Source organism: Accipiter gentilis, chromosome Z (genome assembly GCF_929443795.1).
Source record: "Accipiter gentilis chromosome Z, bAccGen1.1, whole genome shotgun sequence".
Taxonomy (NCBI): Eukaryota; Metazoa; Chordata; class Aves; order Accipitriformes; family Accipitridae; genus Astur; species Astur gentilis.
In genome coordinates, this window is record NC_064919.1 from 57225187 (window position 1) to 57248835 (window position 23649).

At 37.9% G+C, this 23649-nt stretch overlaps 1 protein-coding gene across 2 annotated transcripts in view; it reads right to left on the minus strand.

Moving 5' to 3' along the window:
* JAK2 (Janus kinase 2) overlaps positions 1–15411 on the minus strand; it is a 59429-nt gene extending 44018 nt beyond the window's left edge. Inside the window, exons 1-3 of one of the 2 annotated variants that reach the window (XM_049796175.1) lie at positions 14626–15408; positions 8772–8916; positions 5537–5787 (exon numbers count right to left, since the gene is read on the minus strand). In XM_049796175.1, the coding sequence (XP_049652132.1) occupies positions 5537–5756 (220 nt within the window). In that variant the 5' untranslated portion in view covers positions 5757–5787; positions 8772–8916; positions 14626–15408. Of the gene's footprint in view, positions 1–5536; positions 5788–8771; positions 8917–14625 lie in introns of both variants that reach the window. The other variant, XM_049796174.1, reaches the window with a different exon arrangement.
* Positions 15412–23649: the final 8238 nt, after the last annotated feature.

Here is a 23649-nt window from a genome sequence, read left to right on the forward strand (position 1 = left end):
CACTGTCAGTGCTTAGTCACATTAAATGTTTTGAAACAGCGTTTTCACTTTGGTATGATTAAAAATTCTGTTATCTTATGGCTTTCTGGGAGGCACCAGCAGTTTTCAGGAAAGTACCATGGAACTTCCAATCTATTTTCAAATCAGATGGATGAGAATTAAGAGGTTCCTAGGTGGAGTTTCAGGATATCAACATTAAAACAAACACACACACACACACAGAAGCCAACAAATTGAAGGTCTTTTGTTAACTGCTAGCTGCCTGTAACACAGCAAACCAGTCAGGATTATCAAACTAGTTCCCTCTTGGGATTCTAGTTCCATTAAAAAGTTAAGATTTCAGGATTTAAGAAGGGAAGGGGGAAAATCAGAACAGAAGCCTGTCAGAAAGCAGATAAATGAAGTCAGATACATACATCCTACAGAAGTGTAGGGTTCATATACACTGGGGGGACAAGCCATGGCAGAAATGCAAGATGCTAAACAGAACTATGCTCCTTTGCTTGACTTTGCCACAACATTTTTCAGTGTGCTATTTAAAAGTTATGGTTAAAGTTACTAGCTCTGCATACTTTGCTAATAATTTAAGATTTTCAAGAACTGCTAATAATTTAAGATTTTCAAGAACTGCTAATAATTTAGTTGGCTAACACCAAAACAATGCTTTCCTTATAATTGTGCTTTTTTTAAACTGTGATTTACTAAATCACTTACCTAGAGTAAAATAAAAATACCTTCACTTCGTTAACTTTAATTCAGTAACAATTTGGAAGCATATATTTTTTACTCATATTTTTCAGCAAATTGAATAAATCAATAAATTGTTAGTTTGAAAATTATTTTGTATCTGATACTGGTCTTGTATATAATGTATTATTGTGGTAAGTTACAGTGTACAGTCCACAGTTGGTTGTTTGGTGTTTTGGTTTGTCGTTTTTTTTAAATTACTTTATCCTAGGATAAAACCCCTTAAATCCACTTACAAGAGACTGAGCAGTATCTTATTGCAAAATTATTGGTATGGATTAGTTACACTAATATAGTATAAAAACCATCCTTCTTATTTGTATACAAATAAGTACATCCAAGATTCAAATTCAAAGGCCACAGATGTTCCCAGTAGTCTGTATCTGATTTACTTACACCACAACAAAATTCAGTTCACGTTATTTTCAGTCACGCCTTCTAATATTTAAACACATATTTCTAGATTTTTTCATAACTTACACTTTGAGTAAAACAAAAATTATAAACAAAATTTATAGTTACTCCGTAAACAATCACATTTATTTATTCTGTAAAATATCACATCAAGCTTGCATTATCACTCTCTTTTGCATCAACTCTGATGACTTTCCTGAACTATTACTACTATTTGTGTTCGAATGGCCTTGACTGCTTGATAGTTCTATAAACTGGTTGTAAACACATTAAAAACAGCTTAAAAGAGAAATTTCATTTAAGATTATTTGAGAGAGCAGAGAAAGGGTTTAAGATCATGATTTGGGAAAACAAGTGTCTGCTGCTGTATTTAGAGGACACATCTAACAATTATTCTGTAACCTCTAGAACAATTTATCCATCATATTTCATTTCCACCATCAGCTAGTTCCTTTAATACCACCTTCTCTCTTAAGCTGACAGCAAAGACTTCCCTTGGTTTTGGTGTGACATTTGTAATTTTTTACATGGCAATCAACATACTAGTTAACATAAAAGAGCTGAACCATGACACTGACTAGTCAATTTAAACTTAATTTCAAGACACTTCATTTATTCTTGCATTTCTGGTTAGAAAATGTGATACTCAGTTTCATGTTCAGACAGTTTTCCATATAAAACTATGAACCTACAAGAAGTTTCCTATTTATTATATTTTTCCAGAAATGGAAGGGTTTTTTAAAATAAAATAAGAAAAGGCTTAGCTTCTGCATGCATGCCTCAAATTGGCATGCAACTACAGAATAATATTTAGACAAAGTAATATTCATATAGCCCATACATGCCATATACAACAGATCTAATTCAAGTCAGCACAGACTGGAAAACCTTCAATTGTTTGAACTGTGTGAAAGGTACATAACAAGACTGTCTCTGTGACTGCTGATGTTTGCCTAGATCCAGTCCTGCTTGCCACCAATAACAAACAGTCATACTTTGATGTAACCAGCTCTGCTATCAACAGATCCAACAAATGCTCAGATCACAGAGAAAGTTAATTAACAGTTACCAAGTTTGTTATATTTTGGACATGACTACTACCTGAACAACTCTCTTATGAAGTATTCTGATTCAGAGCTAACTCCAGAAAAGACAAGTCTTGCCAACATAAATGTTATTTGATTGTATAGGATTTGCAGACCTACATGTTCTGCAATGCAACCACAAAACCTCCTAGAAAGAACAGAAAATAATAGTTAAGTGCTACCTCATGATTTAAGCACTAATAACGGTTACAAAAGAGAACAAAAACCTGCAGCCATTTCAGCTTTTTCTCCCAATTTAGAAAGCAATGAATTTACAAATTCTTTTGAGAAAAACGTTGTATAATACTGCCATAGTAGCTGCCAGGCAGAAACCACTCTTTAGAGGACTTTGTCTACCTCAGCTCTACAAGGATAAAGGTTCAACATGATAAAACATTTTATTTATACAAGTGAGTATAAATCACTACTGATACACTTTAGAAAGTCTGGTAAAGAAAGCTGAAACAGTAGAAAAATATAAAAACAACTTGATAAAGAGTACTATTCATACAAAATAATTTTTAAAACAGTAAAGTATAAAAGGATACATCTAGATGCTAGTTACTAGCCATACCAGCAAAACAGAAACTGGTATCCCAGAAAGCTAGAAGCCTTGAAAAGGACTGGTGAGGTCTGACAAAACAAGCAATAGAGTATGAAGTCTTCAGATGATGTCACAGGAAACAAGACTAATTAGATTTGTGGATTAGCAGGAACTGGATTCTGTATGTTTGTGATGTGGGTGAGAAGAATATCATACACGGCCTGTGCTGCACATTTTCCTGGGAAACTGGAGATAGTGCAGAAGACAGGCAAAAAATTACAACGGTTACAACATTCAAGCTAAAGAAATCAATCAGTTTAAGTTTTATCAAAAATAAGACCTAAAAATAAATTGATTATGGCACATAAATATCTCCCTAGGGCTGGTGATTGGGAAAGGCAAAGAAAAACATAGGCTGAATAAACATCTGAAAACTGAAGCAAGAAAAACTCAAACGACAGAAAAAGGAAGAAAAAAAGTGGATAATCCAGCAATAACAGTAGAAACAGCTAATCAATGTAGTTACTATTCCAGTGAATTCAGACTAGCATCGGAGATCTTCTGGAAGGTGAGCTGATTCATTAAAAGAGTAACTGATTCATTAGAAGAGTAACTGAAAAAATTGTGTTCAGATGACTTGTTATTCCCCTATCACAAAAACAACCCAGTCAGATAGGAAGCAAAGCACCTGATGCCATGGTTGATGACACAGTATATTCTTTCAAGACCATGTTATTTTGAACATACTGAATTTGATGGATACAAGCCCTCTTCAGTTTAATATTCTGGCAAGCTGGTACATGAATATTTAGGTTAAACAAAGAAGCATTTTTTTCCCACCACTATCTAGTAAAACTGTTCTCTATTTCACTCCCTCAGCAATACCCACAGTGACTACAACGGTATTTATTTCCATTTAACAAATATTTAACTATCACCCAATGTAAAAATTCAATAACACTTTAACAGTCAGAAAATTAAGAACCCCTTACCCTCCCCCAGCCTTACATACCCTTAGTTGCTGTACCTGAGGGTCTGAACTAAGCTGACAAACCTAACCGAGGCAAAACTGAAGCCCAAAAAACATGGGCACCAGTGCTAAGAAATCTATCCTTATTACAGAAATGAGTATGGTCATATTTTCTAAAGTGGGGAGACAATACATTATTTTTTTTTCTTCAGTTGGAGGAAAAAGACTATAGAATCTTGGGGACACAGTGGAAGGTATCTGGAAGATCTTGATTTGAGTCACCATCAAAAAGATACCTTAACTTCGAGAACACTCCCAGGTCCATCTGTCAAACTCAGACCTACAAGGTCATTAATGCAGCACAATCTCACACAGCTGAAACTTTGCAAACCTCTGAATACCGTACTGCTTCTTTATGGTCTCCCAGAGTGAATCCCAGGCAGTGCTTGCGCTGAACTCATCTGTGCTTATCTGCCTGAAGCTCTCATATTACATGAAGAGCAACTCTACAAACCCACATCTTAAACTCTGCCACACCTAAAGAACTCCAAGGAATAACTGGGCTTAAACCCAGAAGAATCTTTGTGAAACTAGCATATACAAGCAAATTACCAACTCACAGCATGCTAATCAGGCAGTACAGAACATTCAACAGCACAGAAAAAACTGACAGATGCCTCCCAAAAGTAGTCATCAAAACCATATATAAAACAGTATAGCAATCAAAAGACAAATATCACAAAGGTGTAAGATGTTTGGAGATAATAAAAATGTACAGTCAGAGTCAGCAGCTTCGTATTTGTGACCCACTGGAAAAGAAAGATTTGGAATTACAAGCCTTTTAAATTCATTTGCACCTGAAAGCTAAAAGACAAATCCAGCCTTGTACCACTGAAAGCCCAAAAGATATGGAGATACTGTGTGTGTGTGTGTGTGCGCGCGCGCATATGTATGACGAACAAAAAGACAGTCACTTTAATATCCAAAGTTTATTGGAATTAATCTTTTTTACTCACAAATTCAACATACTTTTGCAATGAAAGGCGCACACACAAAATGCATGCTTGAATTATTTTACTATGGGTCTCAGCACCTGTTCATGTTAAGCTCTGGGTAAATGTAACAATTCAAAGACTTTTAGATATAAACATGTTTTGTTTATTTATTTATTTCAAATACACTACCCTGTTATATACTCACTTTATTTCCTAAACGATTACGAAAAGCATTAACAATACACATACACAAGCAGTCATGTTATATCTAACAGAACAGTTTCCATCTGCAAACTCATTAAACATGTATAATATACAATATACACATAACTTCCAGGACCAATCTGTTTTGCAGGGTTGCAGAAAGTAATTCAAGCTATTTCCAGCTGCTGCTGTGATTTAACTATACAAACTATATCTCAGCTCAACAAAAGACGACTTCCAGGTAAAGGATAGTATACCCTCAAATTATTTGAAAAAAGACGGCAGTCATCCAATTATAATCTCAGTTTCATAACCATTCTGACAGGAACAGTTTTGCAGCCTGGTGCTAATTACTTCTGATACTGATTACTTTCAAAAGAACAGAGAGATTAGCATTTCTGTTAAAATGCCACCATTTTTATGAGCTCTGGATTATTAAAAACTTTCTGAAAGAACAGAGAGATTAGCATTTCTGTTAAAACGCCACCATCTTGATGCACTCCGGATTATTAAAAGCTTTCTTGCATTAAGTTGAATTTTACCCCTTCATTATGAAAACCATTATGTATATACTTACCACAGGCTTTACAGGCAACAGTACAAATCTCCTCTGCAACATATTCTCCAGCTGGAAATTGAAGGTAATCTCCTCCTGTCTTCCCAGGAAAATGATAAAGGTACACTTGAAGCAATGGTTCCGTCTGCTTGGGTGCACTGGTATTCCCATGGATGTCACCATTCTGGTGGACAGTAGAAGTTGCTGTACCTTCCGTATTTGTCATTGTAAGACAGGCCATTGTTTGTTTTGGTTCTGTTCAGAGCATTTGCCTAAAAGAAATGTAAGCAGTACTTCTTGACCAAGTGTATTTGATTTTGCTTGTAATACTCCTATTTAATGATAGTACTGTTCTGACACCAGAAAAACACTAACAGCTGAGGACAAGAGAATGGCTGATAACATTTACTAGAAGTTGAGTTTCTCTGATTTACTACATAGCCCTACTCTGAAAAATAACAGACACTATGACAGGAAAAACAAAGATATTAATTGGGAGTCCAACTAGAGGATTTATTACTTCTTGCTGGATTTTAGACAGTGTGTGCTTGCCTGTCCAACTAAAACATGCTAGTTAAACCCGAAAGCCAAAATAATCCTTTTCATGACATCTGTGCAACTTATTATATTCCCAGTTTAAATGCAAAGATTGCACTGAGAACATACAAGACAAAAGAACTAGCTAGGTCACAAGCTGGCACTGTGAAGAGAAGGGTAGGAATAGCATCTTTCAGCTGAGTTTTAGTCTTAAGCAGACACTTAAAAGGAAACATGCTAACTGAGGTGAGACTCTAAGTAAGCATACTTGTTCTATATCTATGAATGGAAGGACTTCCAAGACCTCCTCCTTTCAGACTAATCATTTAAGTCAATTCATAATGAACTCAAGTTAAAAATCCTCTCTGATAAATGTAATTAAAGAAGAGAAGAGACTAATAACTCAGCGTAAAACCATAGGTATATTGGATAATGCAACCCCCCCCCCCCCCAAATTAAAAAAAAAAGTGAGATTGACAGCATATTCTAAAAGCCAGTTGAAGAATGTCTTTGCTCTTCTGCAACTCTATCATAATTTTTAATCTGTATAATCCATGCTTATGATAAAAGCTTTGATCCCAGTCTATAAGGTTTGCTATTATTAAAACTGATTCCAGGTAAATACCACCTGGAATCCAGAATTTCATATTTTGAAAATGCATAACAGGGCTAAACAAGACATCAGTTATAAAGATTTAATTTTTTTAGAATCATAGAATGGTTTGGGCCACAATGAGGTCTCCCTGGGGCTTTCTTTTCTTGAGGCTGAACAACCTCAACCCTCTCAGCCTTTTTTCATAGGAGAGGTGTTCCAGCCATCTGATCATTTTTGGGGCCCTCCTCTGGACTTGCTCTAACTGGTCCATGTCCTCCTTGTGCTGGGGATCCAGAGCTGGATGCAGGACTCCCCAGTGGGGTCTCACAAGAGCAGTGCACAGGAGGAGAATCACATCCCTTGACCTGCTGGTCACGCTTTTTATATGATACAATTGGCCTTCTGGGCTGCAAGCACACATTGCCAGCTCATGTCTCATTTTTGATCTACCAGTATCTCCAAGTCCTTCTCTGCAGGGCTGCTCTCAATCCATTCACCTCCCAGGAGGGAGGATACTGAGGATTGCTCCAATCCAGGCGCAGGTCCTTGCACCTAGCCTTGTTCAACTTCATGAGGTTCATACAGGGCCACTTCTCAACCCAGTCAAGGTCCCTCTGGATGGCATTCCTTCCCTGAAGCCCATCAGCTCCACTATTCATAGAACAGAACCATAGAATCATTTAGGTTGGAAAAGACCGTAAAGATCATCGAGTCCAACTGTTAACCTAGCACTGCCAAGTCCTCCACTAAACCAGGTCCCTAAGTGCCACATCTACACATCTTATAAATAGCTCCAGGGACAGTGATTCAACCACTTCCCTGGGCAGCCTGTTCCAATGCTTGACAACCCTTTCAGTCAAGAAATTTTCCCTAACATCCAATGTAAACCTCCCCTCGTGCAACTTGAGGCTGTTTCCTCTTAGCAGACAAGTGTCCAACTGGACACACTTAAGTTTTCCCTTCTTTGCTCCATTCAAAGACCACTGCATCAGCACAACAGAAACAATAAACATGGCAAAAAAAATTTAATTGCTCTTCATCCAGAAAAGTTGAGCACTTCGAGACTAAACACATTGGGAGACATTAATCTACCTGTTTGCAGAACATATTTCAGTATCATTTTCTGGGGTATACAGAACAGATTTGTTATCATATTGTAATTCAAGAGAATTTCTGTGTTTGTGTAAAGAATTTAAAAGTTCGTGTAAAGAATTCCCATAGCTGTATAAACAGATTTAATACACCCAGAATGGGACTTTTGTAGGTAAATTACTCAGTACCACAGAAATAAGTATTTGTTTGTCAAAAAGGAGCTATGTACCAGGTCCACACACATCTGAAAGTGGTTGTCTGACATAATCAAGACTCAGTGAAAATGAGAAATGGCCCGTCCATTTATCCACGTAACAAGAACGTGTAACAAAATCTGGATGGAATATAAACATCTTGATTTGGAGATCAAAGCTACCAACTATAAAAATCTGATTCTGGTACTGATGAACAGAGGATTTGATCCAATAAGATTATTTTAATGTTCCTAATCTGGATAATATTTCAAGTCACAGCTTCTAAAAGGTGAGATTAATCAGCCCCCATATTGCTCTAACCACAGTCACCAGCATCTACAATGCAACATGTTTACATGCAATTCTCTGCTGCTGTCTGTACCTCCAGTGCACCTAACTGAGGGTTAATTTTACCAACCACGCTCAGCTGCACTAATTCATATGGTTCTTTTTAAGTTAACCAGGAAGAAATTAATTAATGAGACTGAAAACCACCACTTATGCAAGAAGTTTCAGTAAAATGTGGAGGATATACAAAATCCTCATGATTTAATAATATGCAGCATTCACAGCCCCATTCAGAACATTTTTTATTTCTTATGGGCAATGGGCTCTACCGGTTTTGCAAAATCTAAACTCTCTTCAAAATAATCCTCCCCCACCTTCAGTTTGTCTCCATCCTCCCACCCCTCACCCCCCCAGGAGGGCAGCAGCATTTCTAAGGAAACTTCCTTAGAAGGGCTAGGACCTTAAGACATACCACTTCAAACATACAACTTTGTAAGTTCAACAATCAGAGTGTTCTCTCACTACAGATAAATCCCTGACTGTTAATTACCTTTTATCACTTGAGAAATCTCTGTATGAAACATGAGAATGATGAAGCCCTTTAAAAAAGCACCTCAGAAGCCACCCACTTGCTGCTGGTATCCACAGGTGGTCAGACAAAGCAGGCACACAAGCAGTGGTGGAACATCATGTATCTGCAATAAAAACACATTTAATATTAAAAGAACCTTAATGGCTGTGAATCATCCATAATGCATCATTATTTAAGAATTCAAATCTGTGTTTAGGTACAGACAGAGTGATCCACTCCTATCTCATTTGCCCAAATTCCTGTCGTCCTTGCCAAGAACTTTTTAAATTTAGGTTTTTTTAAAAACAAAGTTAATTTTTTTTTTTTAAAAAACCACAGTGTCAGAGCACTGCCACTGCTCCTCAGTTCTAGCATGAAATTGGTGTATGAAACAGACACCTGACTTGAAATATAATTACCAATATTTTTTTTTCTCACTCACCATGTTTTTCTTTTCTGTGAATACAGCATCAGTTTAAAAAAACTGTTGATGGCATTACAGGAAGAAAAGAGAAATGAAAAAGTAATTACAAAAAGAGACATGGTATATTCACTTCATGCAGTAACACTCCCTTCAGCCAGAACAATTAATTCTATTTGAAAACTGACAACAGCTACTCATTTCAGTTCATGTGGAAGTTAACACCAAGTGTCTCATTGCAGGAAGGACAAAGGCACACCCACCCTTGCTCTCTTTGCACAACATTTCTGTGGTTGCAAGAAACACCATTTGAAAGCACTTAAGCACAACAGCAGCTTCCTGCAACAGTGAAAAAAATGATAAATTCCCTGTTTTGACCCTCCCAACGTAGGAAAGGGCCTGACAGAAGCAAAATTGATTTTAAAAACTGAAGAGATGGGAAAAAAATTACAATGGAAGTTCAAAGGGGGCAGAATCCAGAATGGAAGAACTCCGCAAGTTTTATATTTGATGACTCTTCAGACAGAAATCTCCCTGAACAGGAGAAGGAAATCAACAAAATTTCCTCAGCACGATGTGCTGTGTCTACTGAGTCTATCACCAATATTCCAAGAAAAAGGAACACATCTCAGTGAGCAGTAGATTCAGCTTCTCTCCCCACAGAAGTCAGACTGTTACGGCAATGATTAGCATTTCTCCCCCTGCAATACTGGCTTTAGACATTAGCAGTTTTGCCTTGTTTGGACAGCTGTGTATTTTGTATGTACCTCCAGGGATTCTCCTTCAAATGCTGTCTAGCCAGCCAATTAAGATCTGATCCAAAGTCCAGTACAGTCAATGCAAGTTTTCCAGACCTGTATTAAAGTGCTGGAGGGGGAGAGCAAGGGGTTGTTTGGGGCAAAGCAGTCTATCACTGACCTACTGAGCACACATTCCATGCACACTGTTCTGAGAGCACTGGCTTCAAAGCACAGAACACCACCTGCTCATGCAGATTTCAGATTGAAGGGCATTGCTGGGTATTCTATTTTCTATTTCAAAAGTACTGTTCCATGCTCAGAACTGCCTTGCACTCATCATTCCCAGTCAGGTTCTTGACTTTGAGCAAAACTGCATGAAGATTTATGTGACTGTTGTTAATTATGTAGTTTTTCCATAAATTCCCTATCAATTGCATAACTTCATCAGCTATATGAGACAGCTGCTAATGAACTGAGGGAACAAACCAGGTTAAGCTAAGAACTCAAGCCACTTCTCTCTGCTAGCAGACCCCAGTGGAATAAGGGTTGCAACATTTTGAATAAGCTCAGTGACATTGCAGTTTGCATTTCAAATGCGAAAATTGGATAAAGCAGCCTAATATCAAGTCTATCCTTCTTCACATGACAAACAAAAATGATCGCTTGCTTATGAAAGAGCAGCTCATAGCTCTAGACAAAAAGCAAGGAACTTTGAGATGAAAAACTCCAAGCTGAACAGGCTCGTGGTGGTTATAGTAACATATTTTTCACTCCCTCTCTCTCTTTTTTTTTTGGTAAGAGTCAACCACTACTTCTGCACACATTTACAGGCATACCTATTTACAGGATCTGCATCAAGACCTTATAATGCTATTCAGTTTACATACTTTCAGGCTGAGTAAGTATCATCGGACACAACTTGTCCTTTTAGCAGCAGAGTTGCAAAGAATGTTACCTACATTCCTGGCTGTACCAATTTGACAGTGCACAATTTTGCCAATGACCTAGCTCCTCCATTTCCCCTCTCCCTCCGATTTGTTCAAGGCTACACCAGCTTAAATTTCTGGCAGCTGCAAGGATTTAAATGCCCAATTCCAAAACGAACTTGGAGTCTAAAGAAACTCAGTCAAAATAAATCAGGCCATCATCTCCAAGTTGCCATTATCTGCAAACAGCACAATACGGAATTTGTTATGTAGAGGAGATTCTACAACCTCTAACAGTCACTTCTCAGCAAGCCTTCAGAATTCCTAGAAATACAGTTAGTGTTTATTGCACCTGTGTCACTGAGTACCTTGAATACTCAATTTACTACCAAGAGAGGAGAAAGATCAGAATAGCATTTTGTTTTGACAAATAAGGCCTTGAAGATGTAGGTTGTCTCCCAACAACTCAACATGTTTACTGCCAGTAGATTAGGTCATCTTGTGTAAACTGAAGATGACAAAAATGCGCAAACTTTCCATCTGCTTATACACATGCATCCTTCTTTCAAGAAATTTGAATGAACGTTGTAAACATCAATCACAAAAGCCTTCCCAAGTAATGGTAGGTAGGTGGTTAAGATTGTAGGTAAGAGACTAGAAAAGTCTCACAAAAAGTGCTAACAGGTCTTACATTAGTCAGTAGTAATGGGAGAACATTATTAAGTTCTGAAGAGTATTATGTATCTTGTTACAGAAACACCAAAAGAAATTTTTTACCTCTAACACCAAGATTAGACTAAGAAGAAAAGTCAGACAATTTCCCACTTCTAATTGTTTTGGTTAGCTTGTTTGGTTTACACTTAATATTTATGTATACTTACTATTTAATTATAGTGTTGACAGTTCAGTTTGAATATACAGACAAATGGAACATAACTAAACTTTCCCATAACATGCACCCAGCATGGACTGTTATGCTATGAAAACTTTAAAATCTTAAAAGGCAACAACCGTATTCATATTCTGCATACAACATGTAGTATTCCTTGCATATCTGGTCTGATTTGCTTTGCGTATGCAGGTTTGTTTTGGTGGGATTTTTTTAAACACAAGAGTATAATAAATTCAAGTATTCAAATGTATATGCTACTTTGACAGGCGATAAAGTATTGTATTTTTAAAACATCAGCATGTGCAGAAATGCCACTGCTCCTTAATGGACAAACAAGAGATTCTGAAGTCTTTGTTCACTCAGAACATACATCAGCTAGTATTTCACAAAAAATTCACAGCAACAGATTCACATCTTTCCACTACATATTCACAAGAAAAAACATTCTTCTGACTAACTTTATCAAAGTACTCAACAACACCTTTAAAAATACTAAGCAATCTGGAAAATCTCAGAACTTTTTCCATTGCTTAGACAACAGATGCCAAGTTTAAACATAAAGAAAATCTGTGCTTTAAATGCATCATCTTCTGCATTAAGAAAACTCTGTTGTCTTTTCCCAGGTAATATTTGTTCTGACTTTAAAAATAGCTTTCACAACAACGTAAACTACTGTCTTAAAACATATTTAAAGATGTTTAGCAGAGAAAGAGTATGCCTTCAGTTTTCATGGTCTTTTTCTAACATGCTCTGCCTATTGGGAGATCTAGACGTTGCCCTGCCACGAGGTAAAGCCACTGACACACAAAAACAACTGCTCATACAAGAAACAACTGGAAAAATTAAGTGATTCCAAAGGAATTTTCCTGTTATCAGCTGTACATTAGCATCACACAAGGATTTTTTTAATACAGCAAAATTTGAAGGCACATGGTAGCAAGCAGATACAGAAGGAAGATGGCAGACTTAACTATCAATGACAAAACATATGCTAAAAAAAGTGGAGAAGATAACATTTGCTTACAGTTTTCACTTGGCAAACCACTGCCTGTATCAGCAATTCAGCAAGAGTCCATGAACTTTTGCACAAGGGAAGAGTAATGATCCTGGCCTGATCCACTCGCATGACACACAGGGACTAAGTGGATAGAAGCTGTTAGTTTGAGGATTTTAATCTTTTCATTCTGATTAGGAATAAAAAAAATAATAATTGTGATTTCCAAGTTCTTCACAACAGAATGAAGCCCTTGCTCTAGCTTATCCCAGGAAGAAAGCTACCTAGGGGTGCTGTCAGAAGAGTAGAATGAATAAGACATCCAAGAAGCCTCAGCATTACAGTAACCTGTGAAGTAGGTGAGTTACCAAAAAAGCAATCAAATCAAAGACCTGCCCACAAGCAACAGCTTGCTTAGGTTCCATCAGAACTTTGGCAAAAGTCAGTCCATATCTGCAAAACATTTCAATTTCACCATGCTGATAAATTTCAGCAAAAGACTATTTCATCAGAAAATTTTGAAGCAATTCAAAGGGTTGCCCAATTGTTTTGGCAAAGACTATCTCCAGAGACAGTGGCATCTGAGGATCCTTAGTCCATTCAGAGCCACCATTATCTGCACAGAGGACATAGGAAAAGTAACCACAAGGTCAGAAAGGCCTTTTGCATGAAATATGTGAAAAATGTCACCAATTTCCCGTTATTCCCTTACACATCTCTTAAATTCTTCTAAAGTGATGCAATAAAAGATGACAACAGCAAAATTAGGACTAAGTGATATTTTCACAAGTCTGTCACTTCATACTAGACTTTGTTTTGTGAACTGTACTAAAAACTGAATTCTGTTTAATAGCTCAGACCATGAACTAAGGGTTAATTAGTAGAGCATATGTCTTCCTTAATTGAGTCTTTGACTTCTTTCAAGACAACATAAAAAAGAAATTGCCAATGCTCCTGTGTGGATGGAGCAAACTAACTCAAAAGTATTTCTGGCAAAAAGTGTTTCTGAGGATTGCTTGTTACTAGTCTCATTCTGATGGGTGACTTTTGATTACAAAAAATGGAGAACTACTGTCCTACATTGAACAATCAAAGCACTGGCTTCTATGTAAAAACAACTACCAGTGAATTACCAAGAAATTAGGACATAATAAGAATAGGTTAACCCCCCCCCCCCACATTTCAAAGTGAAAAAAATATTCCGACTCACCACTAAAAGAGAATTATTTTTTTTTCTATTAAAAGGCATTTTTGTTGAAAACACTATCTAAGGAAAAAACCCTTCAATGACCTCTAGAGAACTAATATGACAGTTATAGGTACACTCACAAGTTAAAATAAATACTGAAAGTGCAAACAAAAGCAAAAAGTACAACAGCAGCAAAGTAGCCTGTCAAATTGCTTGGCTTTCTTAAACATTGCAAGATTGAGATTGTGGGGAGGTGATGCTGGAAAACACTTTTGAAGAAAGCAAGGTATCCTTTTCCAAATGCAATTCCCAGTGTCATAATTGAAGAGGGATTTGTCAAAACACGAACCAACAGTTGTTGCTACAGTACTGTGTGGCGAAAGAACAGCATCAACAGTTGCATAACAAATGCCAGTTTAGCAGATGCTGTCAAGAACCAAGCAGGCTCCACTAAGCTATCAGAAGTCATACACATTTCATGTTGCAGCCTGAGAGTGCTGAACAGTGGCACAGCAGACACCAGCCCTATTGCAATGGAAAAGGCTTTAAAACTGTTACTCAGCTCTCAGCCTCCAAAGACCTGTCCTTTTTCCTGTAGCAGGCAGGGATTGCTCAGGTAAATGTCTGCTCTCAACAGCTTAACTGTGGAAGAAAGAACAGCCAAGACCCACCACTTGTTGCACTTTGGCACTTCTGAAGGGCATGAGACCTTCGACAAAGTTCTTTATCCTCTCCAACTACCGGAATGCTCTGGAGCTCTGAGTCTATAAAAAAAAAAATGTATCTTCTAGGCAAATAACAATGCAACAGTTTCATCAAGCAGAGTTATATCCTGGTAGAAAATACAAGGTTCTCCTCCTTCACAGAAGATAAAGGGTTTCACACAGCAAACATTTCTGTGAGGAAAACCAGCCATAACTCTTTCCAGTTGCCATTAGTTGTTAGGATAAATTGCCCAGCTTGCGGCTGTTCAGGAAGCTCTTCCCAAGACCTGGATTTGAAAAAGTTAAACTCCTTTGGACTTTCCCTCTGAATTCTGTCATCTTCCTTCTCTTGCTCTCTTATCTCACTTCCCCAGTCTGGCAACTTCCCTCCTTAGAGGTTAGTAAAACTACTGCCTCTACAGTAACTGTCATGTGTGTTTACACTGTGTGCAGTAACTCAAGAGGGCTGAAGAGCTAGAATTTTCTCCCTGTGAACCAGAAGCAGAAGATTCGTAGTGGGGGGGAAGGGCAGTTACACTGCCAGCCTCCTGTAGGCAAATAGGAGGTAGACAAAAGAAGGAAGAGACAAAGTAAAGACAAAAGTGTGAAAACAACTTTTAAAAACCTTTCTCCTCTACCAGGTAAGCCACTTTTATTTTGTGGCTTACTCTTTTCCAACGCAGCTTGAATTTAGTAGCATCAAAAAAATGGGGGACAAAATGAAGTATAGAAAGACCCTGATTAGTGGCCAAGTATCAGAATAGCTTAAGAAAAAACTGTTACTCAAAGGCAGATCAAGGAAATTTGCAGTCACCTTATGTATACTGAGAAATAATTGCACAGAACAGTACTGCTATGCCTCTTTGCTGTATTGTTCTAGATGAAAAGGCATTTCCAGTTTCAACAACCAGAATATCATGACCGAGAGACTACTCTTCTCTGTCGAAATTCTAAATCTCTACCTTTAGAGATTAAAATTACACTTCTACACTTTACTACACAGGGTAAAGTACCATGGAGAGTATGATCACAATCCCAGCCGCCTTTTCTGCCTACAAAAAGACAAAACAAGAAGAGATCCACTATGTTCTTCATAATTTTACATTCATAAGATGTTCCCCTGCTGCTCCCACTGTTGTGGGTTCTTTCTCTCCCATTTTTTACCACCTGACAAAAGCAAAGGTCCAAAGTGGTTTTGGACAAGAACATTAGATATGTTGCATGACAAAACATGCATGACCTTATCTCCTGTAACATTTTTCAGTAAAAAATGTGGGGGATGGAGAGACTAGTAAATTTGAGACAGTCATCAAAAATGTGAAAACATTTCCATGGATGAAGTTATCCCCTTACTTCTATCCCAAAAGTAAGGGTGGGATAACTTGTGCTTCAGCAAATTAGCTCTTTGCAGAAGTAACTGTCAGCATGTAAACAGGATAACATTTAAGTCAGAGTGAATCAGCAATCTCTACTGAACAGCCAAGAGCAATAGATGCCAGTGGCTCCTTTGGACTCTCCAGAAAGACTCTCTTCATCTTCAGCCTACCCTCCTTTTTCAGCTTCGGTTTAGAAATTGTATATCATAGGCCAGACCTGATGCAAATTTCATGTACGAATTCCCTCAAGGTGCAGGGGTATCTAGGGGATTTTGGTGTTGTTTCCAGCCCCCCCACAGCTTTGGAAAAGTGCTTAATGGAGGAAACTAAGCTAGCTCTTTACAATGACTCATCAGTTACAGAAATCTGAACACTAATATTATTTTAGAAGTGCTTAACTTTGAATTACATTTGTTTGTAGAACATGTAATTCCATATAATGCAAACTACAGAAGTTGTCTTACATTTTTATTTAAGTTTTCTTTGGTATTGCAGGAGCAGCTAAAAACCTAGGCAAGATTAGTACCTGAAGATCTAAATCAGCTAATAAAAAACCTGCCTTAATAACAAAACAAACCCCCCAAAAACAAACAAACTACCCCAAAACCACAACACTTCCCTCCTTGCCCCCCAACTTAGATCCTATACAGATTCAACAAAGCTACAAATGGGCATTGTGCATGAACTAAATCACATCTATAAATCCTTACAGAAGCAGGGCCTGGTCACATAATGTGATACAACAAAACACAAAAAGACCCTCCAAGACATCCAAACAACAATCCTGTGAGACAGTGCCACAGAAATATTTGAAACCAAGTGATTTCTGTAAATGAAAGTTTAAATAAATACAAGTACTCTAAAAACCAGAACTATATAAATGCATTCACAAGCCTATCAAATAATGATTTAGAGTTCAATTACCGTATAAACGTCACAATTTCTGTTGTTCTTTGATAGAAGGGCTGAAGTATTTTTAAAAAAGTAATACATTCTTTTTTTAAACCCTATTTTAATGCTTCATATTGTTGAATAATTATGATAGCAATGTTGACATTTTATCTTTATAATTCAGGAAAATGTACTTGCTTGATAGTTTACTTAATGCTTCCTTAATCATCTATGGCCTGAGAGCTCTCCACTTGTTCCCTATCTGAAATACCAGCCAGCTTTTGCAAAGATACAGCACTGCATGCTTTGCCAAGATCATGTTATCTCTGTAAACACAGATTGTCAGAAAAAAAATGGAAGCCAAAAACCCCAGGGCTCTGAAAGTAAACAAAGGTTCATCATAAAATGTACCATTAGTGGAGATTCTGCAAAACTCTAATGAAAATGACAGGGAAAAAGAAAAGTTAGTTAAGACAACCGTATCTTCACAATGAAACATTTCAAATATTCTGTTCTCTTGTACATTTAAAAAAAAAAAAGAAAAAGGGAGAGACAGACTCATGCTTCCCCACCACCACTGGAGAAGAGTCAAATTATCATCCTATATGTCCAGTACTTACAGAACTGTTTTGAGTATGATTATGCAATTCAATTGTACACTTTACTTTTCAGAGAAAGAAAATATTCCCAATTAAGATACACTCAACAAGGAGCTCCCTATATTCATATTGCATATTTCCCCAAGTTCTGAAATAAGAATGACACACAACTTTTTTTATGATTCTTGATATTACATCCTGGAAAAGGATAAGGAAATTGCAGAAAGCAAGAGTGTGAAAATTGTGCCCTAATAGATCAAAAAGCTCTTGCAGACTACTTGACTTGGATTCAAGAAAAAACAACATAATGGAAAAGTAAATAATGATTTAAATAGGGGATACAATGGCTGTAGAATAAATACCTATTTCAAATACAACATTTTTTCTCTCTCTCAGAAACTAGAGTATCAAACTACTGGAACAAACAGTCAAGAAGGCAGTAGATTCTGTATTTCTTGATTTTAAAACATCGAGAGTAGATGCACTGTTGCAAAATAGGCTTTAGATAAACCCCTGTTACTGAACTTGGTGGTGAAGGAAAGCCAAAATGTAACTGGTCTATAATATACAGAAGATGAGGTAAGATACAATGTTCTTTTCTGGATTTCAAAATGCACTGCTATAGATCGTGCTATTATCAGTTCCTTTATGAGAAGGCATTATAAAATAAAGATGCAACACTTAGAGCATGACAGCATTTTTAAACTGATAAGTTGTCTATAAAAAAAGTTGTTACAAAATTCCCCACTGAACAATTATTCAACTATTCTTAAAAGTCTACCTGATGACAAAAAACTAGAAAAAGTTTAAAGCACTCAAGTCTCTCAGTACATAAGTCAAATTCTAACACAAGCTTTGCCTCTGAGCCCTTAAGTCTAGGGCTTTCATCTACATTTCAATCTCGGGTGAGTTCCCACTACTGTTGATGTACACACTCAATAATGCGAACCAAGACACATTGGTTCTTCCTGCTAGACCCCACTCCAAGACAGAAATCATACTGGTTTAATCTTGCCTAAAGGTGGTATTTTCCCACCCACTTTTGGATGGAAAACTCAAATCTACCTAAGGTGATCCGTTCAAAATTTAGGATACTCTAGTCTCTAAATAACAGAACAAGATGGGCTTTTTCCTAGATCAGTCTCGAACTCGCAAACCACTTCAGTTTTCTACAGAACTTTTCAGCATATTATACATACTTATTTGCAGCTTCACCTCAGCTTTGCCAGACTAAGAATTTCAGACCTCTCTGCCAGGGTTTGGAACAAGCTACTGCAAAGGAGTAGACTTTCATGGACCTGAAGAACCACTTCCCAAGGCAAAACAGGAAAAGGTTCAGTATTTCACACTACTTCATGTAGCCTATGAAGAGATGACAAAAACAAGCTATGTGATACAAATGAAAAACACAGCTAGCCGCCCCCCCCCCCCCCCCCCGAAAAGACCTGTTAAAGATACTGCAGTCTCTGACACTTTTTATTTCACTGAATACAATTATGTCTAATTAGATAAGCTGGAGCTATGTCTAGAATACAAGTGAAATACAGTGTATTACAGCCAAGTTTTTTTGGAACTTGTGAACTACACTGAGTAAGACATGTCTCCAACTGAACTAGTCACTCTAAGAGGTTTTTGCGCATATATTTTCAAGAATAAGACAGATTGCTGAGACCCACTGAAATCAACAAGTTTAAAACTGACCATGGTCTCTCCTCTCTTCACACATTCTTTGAGCTCCTGAAGATATACCCTAACAAACTACAAATTACTATTAATACTGTTAGTTACTGGATTTGTTAAATGTATATTGCAATTAGCAAACTATATCTAATTAAAAATCCTAAACAGGAATTAAAAATGTCTGAATGGACCACTTCTGACCAGGCATTTATAGATACTGGTACCTATAAATGGATATCCCTCTAGTCCCTCCTGCCCGTAAGTGTTTGCTACACCTGCTCGCCTACCAGGAAACCATCTTTTAAATAGATTTTTTTTTTCCCCCTCCTTAACTGATACATAGTAACTTTGACTACTAGTACATGCAAGAAATAGTCCACCCACACATAGATCCAAACTAAACATCATTGTATTTGCCTGCCAATTCATCAGATAATGACTGAGTTGAGTTTCATTTTATTAAAGCAAATAAGCTCACAGTGCAACTACATCCCTCTGGCTGGCACAGAGACAAAAAGAAAATGTAAAAAACCCCACCCAAATAATAGGACAAGCCAGACCATGGCCTTAATTTTTTAGATCTCTGATGGCATTCTTTGGTATCAGATTTATTTAAAAACAAAACCCCACAATGCAGCTTTGCTGTAGAAGACAGAGCATGCTTCCGTCAGCGACAAACTCAGCCTCAGTGCCATCAGGTTACTTCCACTATTCTAGGCAATCTTTACCTATTTGCACAACCCCATAACTATACATAGCAATCTTTGTATTTTCAGTTTGCATTGCACTTCAGTACTAGGGTGCTTTACATAAAACAATGTCACCTTTCTTATTTTCCAGATGTAACACAACTACAAGGGTCTAAATTATCTGCATTTAAGTTCATGATGTAAGCCACTAGTAGATCAGATACAAACACAATTCTTTGTTTCACAAAATAATTAATAGAACAAATTTCATTGTAAAGAAAGCGCTACCTCATAATTCCTTTCAAGGAAGGTAAATAGCCAAAAAATTAAGTAACACCATAAAGGAAGTACTGTTGAAATCTCCAAACTGCTTAAACACTACAAAAGGAAATCCATTTTAAAATTCAACCCTTACCACAACTCTTACCATATACAGTGTCTCAGTTTCATTTTTCAGTTTTAGTACACAGGGCAAACCTCAGGCAGGGGAAAGAAAAAAGCAACACTCCTGAACACACAGAGTTCAATACAAAGTGCATGTGTAAGAAAAAAAAAACGCCACCAAAAAAAAAAGGCATTAAAAGGAAAAGACATAGGTGCAATATATTTAACACGTCTCAAAGTAACACAAGATTCTGCAAACTGGTCAAGATTTCCACTCTCAATTACTCTTCAGAGTTCAGTAAAAAGAGAATTAGGTAACAACTGTGGCACTGTATGAACATACGTATCAAAGCCTGTGGCTGTATTATTCAGTACCTCATAGGTGACCAAGATACCCCTCCTGCCTTCAACAGAAACAGGATTCTTAGTGGCTCTGTGGTACTGATCCAGTCTAAATGCCATTACGCTGTAGACTTAATGCCTCTGCATTATTCCCAGCAGTAAATAAAACAAGTTCACAGAAATGGGCTCTTGTTATTCTTCTATCCCCATTCAGAACTCATTGGTTCTAAAATAAGTGAAGCTTATCTCATTTAGCAGATGCTTCCCCTCCCACTCCCCTGAAAACTGTTCATAGACAGTATCACCATTTAACACTTGACCTCATCAACCTACTGGCATAAGCAGCATACGTCACCGTGACCACATGTAGAGATAGTATAAGCTGGGACAGATCTTGCCAGTCACTTCAGACAGACACAGTCAGAATTGCAAGACATGGTATAGCAGTTTCTTTTTGAGAAAAGAAGCTAAGGTAGTTTGATGACTCATAATCAATAAAGGATGTTAGAGACCCTCTAAAACCAAAATAATCTAAGAAGTGGTAGAGCATAACTGAGTCTTCCTTGTGCTTCCTTTTAACTAGCCACATGCTTTTGTTGACAGCGAGACTGTAATGGAAGGGTTCATCCTCTGGTGAAGGATTCCACCTCATCTAATGCAGAAACTTCCAAAAGCCAAATTATCCCTCTCAGACTATGTTCTTCTAGACAATGTATGCATCTGAGTCACACCTGAAGACTTCAGCTCATTTTAGGTGTTGTACACAGTCTCTGCCAGAAAGAAGAAAAAGTAGGAAACAGGGAAAATAAGCAAATCCTTGGGCAGAAAAAAGAGAGAATCAAGAGAGAAAAGAGGACAGAATGACAGTTATCACAAACTGACCATTACAGCAGAATGCGAGATCTTCTACAAAGATTTAAGAATCCCTTACTCTAAAACACAGATGTTGCTTTAATAGTCCAAGTTTGGAATGTGTTATTAAGTCAAAATCACAGATGAGTATGCCAACTCTGACCCCAAAGGTCTCAAAAGACAGCTGCTTTTCCTCTTTCCCCATCCCTATCCACCCCTCCCCCCGCAATCAAGCTTCTATAACAGAGACAAATTCTCCTCTCACCTTCCACCCACAACTGGTACAGAACCAGGTTCAAATTTTAACTGAAATAATCTCAGTCACTTAGCATCTACTCTACCTTGTTTTAAACTAATTAAAAGTTAGTGGATTGCTAGGAAGGCATAACCATAATATGCACAAGGTGAAACAGATGATTATGCACAGGCAAATGAAAAAAACCTAGCAGGTTGGAACCTGCTTGATCTCAGTAGGTACAGGAAAATACACAGTTAAGCACTGAACAAGACCAAAAGCCTGGACTTCATTTGATCCTAGAAAAATCCAAAAAGAGGAAGGAAATTAAGGCATCCTGCCACAATCAACTTCTGCCAAAGCATTCTGGGTTTTTTATCCTTTGGAAATGTTATTGAGTACAAATGAAAACTTGGGAAGAAGTTTAAACTACTCCTGGGAAGAAAATACCTTTTCACAGAGATTATTTGCTGAAGGGCAATGACAGACACCGGAACAGTGAGATAGTCCATGATAAGAAAGGAGTGAAGTAAAAGCAGGAGCCTCAGTTCAAGTGGAAGGTGGAGACAGCACACTGGGTCATACGTGGGACAGAAATCAAGAAAACTAGGAAAAGGGTAGATGTTTGTCCTTACTTTATCTCCTGCACCTCTACATTCTTATCTTGTTAGAAATGAGTATATAGGACTCTCTCATTCCCCTCCCATCTCTGGCAGATATGGCGTCTCCTAATCAGGTCCCAGACTCGCCCCAGTAAACCAAGTCTATGTGACTCCCCACCAAGGACTGTCCTTTCCCAGTTCCTTTAGGTTCTGTGAGTCTGCCCAGCACCCCCATGCTACCAAATCAGATACTGGAGAACATACAGCAAGATCACATCCCATACCACAGGGTAACAAATTCATTAATTTTCCATTCCCATGGTGTCTAAATCATAGCTACATGTAAGCAGAAATAAGAAGCAGGAATAGCTGCTGTTAAAAAAATACCACAGGTGGTTGGGTGGTTTCCCCCCCCCTCCCTTTTGGAGGGAAGAGAAAGTATTACTTTAATCCCTATCAAATATTTCTTTTGTTCTTCCATCGCTCTCCAAGCAACATTTAGTTATTCCTTTAGACTGCTGGAAAAAGTTGATGGAAGAGGATTTGATCCCATTGCCCAGTGTCCTGGTTTAGGCTGGAATAAAGTTAATTTTCTTCCTAGTAGCTGTTATAGTGCTGTGTTTTGGTTTTAGCATGAGAATAATGTTGATAACACGCTGATGTTTTAGTTGTTGCTAAGCAGTTTTTATACTAAGTCAAGGACTTTCCAGTTTTTCATACTTCCCTGCCAGCAGAGGCTGGGAGTGCACAAGAAACCGGGAGGGGACACAACCAGGGCAGCTGACCCAAACGAGCCAAAGGGCTATTCCATACCATATTACATCATGTCCAGTATATAAAATGGGGGGAGTCGGGAGGGGCACCGCGGCTCAGGGACTGGGTGGGTGTCAGTCAGCGGGTGGTGAACAATTGTATTTTGCCTCACTTGTTTTGCATATTCTAGTAGTAGTAGTATTTCCCCTGCCTTTTCTGTCCTATTAAACTGTCATTATCACAACCCACGAGTTTTACTCCACCCACCCCACCCCCCCCCCCCCCGCGCCCCCCAATTCTCTCCCCATCCCACTGTGGGGGTGGGGAGTGAGCGAGTGACTGTGTCATGCTTAGTTGCTGCCTGGGGTTAAACCATGACATGGAGCCTCAGGCGGTGGTGATTAGGATCTTTAAGCCGAGGACTTCAGTCATTTCTTCCTCTTTAAACATGGGGAGTAAATGGGAGACACCTCAAAGGCAGTTAATGCCTTTGAGCATCAGAAGTGCAGCTAATGCCTTTCAGCATTAAAATTACAAGTGCCACCCTCCCGTTGCTGACATTTCCAGACCTTTTTGCTTAAGAAGGCA